At 36.2% G+C, this 7,780-nt stretch overlaps 2 protein-coding genes across 2 annotated transcripts; both read right to left on the minus strand.

Moving 5' to 3' along the window:
• Nucleotides 1-601: 601 nt before the first annotated feature.
• On the minus strand, nt 602-1,159 carry LOC132630968 (uncharacterized mitochondrial protein AtMg00810-like). The gene has a single exon (XM_060346561.1). It carries the CDS (start codon nt 1,157-1,159, stop codon nt 602-604), a length of 558 nt encoding a protein of 185 aa, XP_060202544.1.
• Nucleotides 1,160-1,326: 167 nt separating this feature from the next.
• On the minus strand, nt 1,327-3,635 carry LOC132630969 (uncharacterized). Its single transcript, XM_060346563.1, has 3 exons — nt 3,492-3,635; nt 2,281-2,568; nt 1,327-1,734 (listed from the first exon to the last, which is right to left on the minus strand). Exons 1-3 carry the CDS (start codon nt 3,633-3,635, stop codon nt 1,327-1,329), a joined length of 840 nt encoding a protein of 279 aa, XP_060202546.1.
• Nucleotides 3,636-7,780: the final 4,145 nt, after the last annotated feature.

A 7,780-nucleotide genomic window follows, 5' to 3' on the forward strand; every position in this document is an offset into this window, starting at 1 on the left:
AGATAATACTAATCTCATTGATGAACACAAATGAAAAATGACAATAGGTTAAAGAAAGGGTATGAGGATGAAGAAGACTTGAATCAGCCGAGTAGAAAGATAGAGAGATTTAAGAAGAAAGGAAGTTATTCTCATTGATTGTATTAAACTTTACAATATACAAAGTGTGGTATTTATAATCTATACTAGCTAAGAAGTTAGTTATAACTAACCTCATGAAATGAACTACCTAACTACTTCAACTAACTTGGACAGTCTAATAAGACTAAACTGCACCTGAGTACTAATATCGTTTAACACTCCCCCTCAGGTTAGGTGGTGTAAAAATATCAAGAACCCCTAGCTTGATCTTCAAATACTTATGTTGTACTTTAGTGAGCCCCTTAATGAAATATGTCTGCTGGTTGTTCTTTTGTGTTTATGTACTGAGTAGTAACCAACCCTTGCTGAATTTTCTCTCTTATAAAATGACAATCAATTTCAATATACTTTGTCCTTTTATGGAACACTGGATTTTCAACAATTTGCGTAGTTGCTTTACTATCAGTGTATACAGTAATAGTTAAGCAATTTCTTAATCTAATTCCTTGAGTAAACCTTGTTACCAAGTTAGTTCTGCAGTAGTTGTTGCCAAACTTCTATATTCTGCTTCTGCAGAACTTATGGAAATCACTGTTTGTTTCTTTGATTTCCTGGATACTAGTGAATCATCTAGTTTGATCATAAATCCTGTAACTGACCTTCTAGTTATAGGACATGCAGCCCAGTCTGCATCACAATAAGCAGTCACTTTGTTGTTGTAGTTACTAGAGAGTAGCAAGCCTTGTCCTGGTTGATTTTTGACATACCTAACGGTCCTTAGAGCAACCTCCATATGTGAAGTCTTTGGTTGTTGCAAAAACTGACTTAGACTTTGTACAACAAATGAGATATCAGGTCTTGTTACTGTCAAGTACAGTAACTTTCCTACAAGTCTTTGGTAAGCAGCCTGATCAGTTCCAAAATCTTCTCCTATTTTTCCATTTAGTTGCACTATCTTATCGTTATCTTTTGAAGTAAGCTTAACATTTGTGTCAATAGGAGTGATAATTGGTTTTTTTTTAGCACCTGCTAATCCAACTTCTGAGATAAGCTCCCAAGCATACTTCTTTTGGTGCATTGTGATGCCTTGATTTGATCTAGCAAATTCAATGCCTAAGAAATACACCAATTCTTCAAGATGAAAGATCTTTCATCTTGAAAGTATGTTGTAAAGATGCCTTTGTTTCGTCAATCAATGCTAAACTATGAGTGATCATACTGGACTATTTGATAAACAATGAGTGATCACAGTGCCTTGGACCATTTGATAAACAATGAGTGATCATACTGGCTTTGCTTGAAGTTAAACTTGATAAGTGCCTTTGGTAACTTGGCATTCCATTGCGTTGGTGCCTGTTTCAAACCATAAAGGGATTTGATCAGTCTGCACACTGATTTCTCCCTATGACTGGAAAATCCCTTTGGTAGCTCCATATAAATTTCATCATATAAATAACCTTGAAGAAAGGCATTGTAAACATTTATTTCATGGATGTGCCATTTCTTAGCTGCAGCAATTGACAGTACTGTCCTTACTGGGACCATTTTCACAATAAGTGAAAAGGTTTCTTGGTAGTCAATACCTTCTTTTTGACTATATCCTTTAGCCACTAGTCTAGCTTTGAACCTCTCAATGTCCCCATTGGCCTTGCACTTGATTTTATAAATATATTTGCACCCTAGTGGTTATTTACCTTGAGGAAGTTGTACAATTTCCCAAGTGTTATTATTTTCTAAAGTTGTAATCTCTTCCTTCATTGCTTAAACCCATCATGGGTCTTGAACAACTTCTGAATAGTTACTATGTTATGCGACAGATGAAAAAACAGCAATATATGCCTGGTACTTTGGACTTGGGTTGTCATAGTTGATATACTTATTCAGACCATAAGGTGCATCCTCATGAATGTTTAGACTTACAAAGTCCTTCATCCATGCTGGAGGTTTCTTTCCTCTAGTTGATATCCTTTAATCATGCATAGGCGGAACTTATAGTGTTTCTTCTACTGGTACCACTGGTTGTTGAACATGAACTTGTGATTCTGCAGATTTTATGACATCTGCAGTTTCTTGAAATATCTGATCTTGATATATGTGATCACCTTCTTGAGTTTCATAAGATGATTAAGGATTTCTTGAGTTGAACTGAATATAATTGGGTCAAGATTCAGTGTCATTTTGAGATGTGCCGAAAAATACAGATTTTGATGTAGCATATTTTATTTTGAATGGTAATATGTCTTCGTTGAACACTACATCTCTGTTTACAAAAAACACATTATTAGCTAAGTCATATATCACATATCCTTTTTGTGTATCAGAATAGCCCATGTGTATTGCAATTTTAGCTCTGGATTGCATTCTATCATGTTGAGTTAAATCTTTTGCAAAGCACAAGCAGCCTAGTATACTTAAATGATTTAGAGAAGGTACGCAATTGTAGTATTTTTCATAAGCAGACAAATTGTTCAACGCAGTAGTTGGAGCCTGTTAATCAGATACAGTGCTGCTAAAATGCAGTGTCCCCAAAATGCATTAGGTATATGAGCTTGAAATCTTATAGCTCTTGTAACTTCTAATATGTGTCTATGTTTTCTCTCAACAACTCCATTTTGTTGAGGTGTATATACACAAGTTCTTTGATGGATTATGCCTAATTCATTAAACATGTTGGAACACACAAATTTTATAAATTCCGTGCCATTATTAGTTTTGATAATTTATGTAGTCTTATTGAACTGGTTTTTAATCGGGTTGAGAAACCGTTGTAAGCATACACATACATCAGACTTATGTTTAAGTAGAAATACCCAAGTTAATCTTGAAAAGTCATCTACAATGGTCAAGAAAAACTTTTTTCACTCAAAAGTAGGAATTTTATAAGCTCCCTACAAATCTACATGTATTATGTCAAGTCTGTTACTACTTTTGATACTGCCAAGTTGAAAAGGTACCCTGGACTGTTTTGCACAAGGACAAAAAATACAATCATCTATATTCTTTTTAATATCTTAAGAAATATAAGGAAACACTTTATTCAAAACATTATATAAGGTGTGGCCAAATCTTATGTGCCACAGACTAATGTCATGACTAAGTACTACATTATTTGACTTCGGAACTGCTGAGCTGATATTCCTTCCATCATAAGCATGATGATTCAACAATAAGTAGAGTACATCTATCTCTTTACCAATCTCCTTCACCCACCCGGTGAAGAGATCTTGGAAAACACAAAAAGTCAGGAAAAAAAATTGCAGAACATTATGATTCTCTAGTAATTTTTGAGACTGATAGCAAGTTATATTTGAACCGAGGAACCAAAAACACATTAGATATAGTGTTAGACTTAGATATTGGACTAGTTCCTGTATGTGTAATTTGAGCATGTCACCATTAGGCAAGTGTACTCTTTTAGGAACTATTGTTTTGTTAATGGTATCCTTATTCAATAACTTAGAATTAGAAGTCATGTGATTGGTGGTCCCAGTATCAATTGTCCATTCAGGATTACTGGGATTACTGGGGGCTATCAGTGCCACATCTTCTACCATACCTGTTACTGTTGACATCTAATTTTTGCCTTCCAATTATTTTATTTAATCATTCAAAGTTCTTGAGTTACAAACGAAGTGAAATGTACATTTTACAAGTCAAAAATGTTTTTTGCAAAATTATTTCGGTGACATTTTGCCATTTCATTTGGCAAAATATCTTCAAATATATTATTGCATATTATCCTATGTATTTTTGTATATTTTCTATAATTTTCAAGTATATTTGTCAGAATTTTAATTTAGAAATAGTTAAAACAATTATATAAGTAATTGTTTAGAACTATTAATACTCAATTGATAAATATTTTATCCCGTTTAATCAAGAAATTTGATTAATTGAATGGATAATCAATTACCTCTCAATTTTATAAGTTATATGTCCATGTTTGAAATTATTTTAAAAAATTGATCAAAATTGAATTGTTTGTTTATTGCATGAGTTATTGTGGCCATAATTGAAATAGCTAATTGTTTGTTATGTTTTAATTAGGGATATAATTGAAATGAACAATTTATCTTATGCATTGGTCATATTTGAAAAAGGCTAATTAGCTTCTACTTTTAACCTGGTTATAATTGAAATAGTTAATTAGTTGCCACACTGTTAAAATTGGCTATTAGTTAAATTAATAGCACAAAATTTCCTCTTTTATATATGTATATATATGTGTATACATGTACACACATATATACATTTGGGACATGTTCTTTTTTTAAAAAATGACTAGGCACAGTCCAATAGTGGACCAGACCTGGCCCCTTCCTCATGTCTACGAGCTTAAGCCAAACGACCCCTAAACATACAAACACAAAGCATGTTTGTTATGTTGAAAAAGGTCAAAACCTTAACACCGCCTCTACACATTGCTCTCTCTCTCTCTCTCTCTCTCTCTCTTTGTTTTTACCAAAAATGGCAACGGTGCAGTGTACTTGTGCATTTCTCTATGCTGTTCGATCATTTTGGGCAAGAGCAATTAAGGCTCTTGCCCTCTCTCCTCCATATCAGCTGTAGAACGCTTCAAAAAGGTGAGTTTAGCCCTCTTTTTGCTTTTTCTGCAATTTTCTTAATTGATATTTCCTTGTTACGATTTCAAATGCTCGAATCTAATTGGATGTCATGACCCAAGCATCTGTGAGTGGCACCCACATAAATCCCCTAGTGGGCGAACCATCTACTTACCCAACCATCAAAACAATTACCAATTACTTAACCACTTTTAGATAAATCAAGGATATAACGAAATTAATAATCACCCAAACGTCTAGTCATGCCATAAATAAACAATGAATGCGGAAGTCTAATGATTACAACCCCAAAATCCGAAAGTCATCGTACAAGGACTCTAAAACATGAACTGTCTAGGGAAATAACATAAGTAATGTCTGGAATGGAAATAAACATCAATAAGAGAATATATTCAGGCGGCCTAGCATGGATAAGAGCTCATCCTCAAATCTGTTGGAAACTGGCCTCACACTAACTATGAGATTTGGTAAATGTCGCTGGATCACAATCTACACTCAAAAGAATGCAGCAAGGTAGTATCAGTAAAAACTCTATGTACCGGTAGACATCATAGGCCGACTAAGATTAGTATCATGCTTAAATTCACAACACCAATAGAATAGATAGGTAGGCACAACAGTACATAACCATATGAAATTATCAACAAAATCATCCAACACCAAATTAAGATAAGCCTACACAACAAAAATCAACAAAAGTAACTCAACCCGTATCATCACCAAACAACCGTAACTCACGAATTGTCTCCACTCTATCACTTATCCGTACACACATGCTAAATGGTATTGTTTGCCTAAATAGCCATGCCCTGCAAGGGACCCATGGTGTCCATGTACCACTCGCTCCGGAACTGACCTCGGATCATGAGCCCATAACTAGGCAACATCCTCACCCTCTGTCAAATGTGTCTTTTCATATTTATATGTTCATTCTCATTTCAATGTATTTCCGTTCCAACAATCAATAGGAATGTGAAAAGTCAATAAATCAATATCAAGGAACATACGTCACCATTCCACAAGTCATATCAAGACTCAAAAATCAATTCAATAATAGCATGAATAAGGGATTACTCCAAGTCAACAAGAAGAGTATTCATTAACTTCATCTTTATCATATCATAACAATTCATCACATAATTAATCAGGCAATGTCAAACTTAGGAATTTCCAACCACACTTTACGTTCGAAGCCCTAATCATGCTTCTCCTATCAATTTCATAACATATACAATCAACTAATCAAAGTCTAACTCAAGTAGACCGTAACCTACCTCAACGCAGAACTGGAATAATGCAAGCTATTCCACGTGAGCCTTTCCTTTCTGCAACGCCTCAGAATGTTCAAAGTCTAGAAATATAGCGCTACATGAGTATTCGAATCATCTACTTAAACAATACAACAATTTGAAAAGGGAACCCACTTATTTCTACTATTTCCAATGGGTTGAACTATCACTTATGGTGACCTCATCATTACCCCTCTCCCAATGATCATACCATTCTAATTCATGGGTTTCTAATCAATTTAACCCTTTTACAAGCAGTTTTTATGCCAAAGCTACCATCTTTATGGAACCCTAAGTCTCAATACATCATTCTCATTAATTAGAACTTGAATTCCCACCATAGGAAATGATAATCTATAGGCTTAGATGAATAAACAACAATAAAATCACTAACCCATTCATTATCTAAGGGTTTCTTAAGTTCTAGGGCTTTAGTCCTTTCATTCACCATTAGAGAAACCTTAACTAATCACGAAACTTAATATGATGATGGAATGAACAAAGTAAAGGGTTGAGACTTACCTTTCAAGAGTATTTTAGCCCTAACCTTATAAAATCGCCACAAGTGTTCTTGAGAACTGTTTTGGCGTTATGTGGGGAATGGGTTCGGAATAAAGAATATAAAACGCTGATTCTGCCTCCCAGCGATTGACTTCTCGCTGCGGCGGTCTCGCTATAGCTGGAAATGTCCCGCTATGGCGGACCTCATTAATCCCCCCCCCCCGGCGCGGTGGCGGTCCCCTACCCACTATGACGAACTCGCTACAGCGGTCCTACAACCGCTGCAGCGACCCATTTTGACCAGTAGCTCGGGTTTTTCCACCGGTTTTTCACCTGAAAATCCCAACACCAATTCGAGGCCCTACAGATGCAAACCAAACATGCACATATACATAAAAACACGCTACAGACTCAGCCGCGGCCTCAGAATTCCTAATGAAGGTCTAGTTTACTAAGTCACCCCTATAACGACTTAGCAGGTCGTTATATCAAATACTAATTAAACAACTGTTCGTCCCCAAATGGCCAAGGAAGAGAAAACAAGGGAAAAGGTACCTGACTTAGTGAAAAGCTGGGGATAGTTATTGTGTATATCGGATTCGGTCTCCCAAGTAGCTTCCTCAACGGGGCGATTTTTCCACTGAACTTTCACTAACGCTATTTCTTTCGACCTCAGCTTACGAACCTCTCTATCTAGAATTGTAATAGGCTCTTCCTCATAGGACAGATTCTCATCCAACAAGATAGAATCCCAACGAATGATAAACGAACCATCACCATGATATCTCTTCAACATAGAGACATAGAACACTGGATGCACACCCGATAACCCTGGGGACAAAGCCAACTCATAGGCTATATCCCCCACACGATTAAGAATCTCAAATGGACTAATGACTCTGGGACTAAGCTTACCCTTCTTCCCAAACCTCATCACACCCTTCATGGGTGATACCTTCAACAAGACTTGTTCTCCAACCATGAACTCAAGATATCAGACCTTCCGATCCGCATACTCCTTCTGTCTACTCTGAGCCACCGAGAGCTTTTCCTGAATCACCTTAACCTTATCTAGTGACTCCCTCAAAAGATCTATACCCATGGCCTTACCTTAAATACATCAAATCACCTGATAGGCGACCTACATCTTCTCCCATAAAGAGCCTCAAACGTTGCCATGTCAATGCTCGAGTGGTAACTATTGTTATATGCAAATTCTGCCAATGGTAAGAACTGATCCCAACGACCACCGAAGTCAATCCCACAAGCTTGGAGCATATCTTCTAGGAACTGAATAGTCCACTGAGACTGGCCATCTAGTGCCCA

Source organism: Lycium barbarum, chromosome 3 (assembly GCF_019175385.1).
Source record: "Lycium barbarum isolate Lr01 chromosome 3, ASM1917538v2, whole genome shotgun sequence".
NCBI classification, from domain to species: domain Eukaryota; kingdom Viridiplantae; phylum Streptophyta; class Magnoliopsida; order Solanales; family Solanaceae; genus Lycium; species Lycium barbarum.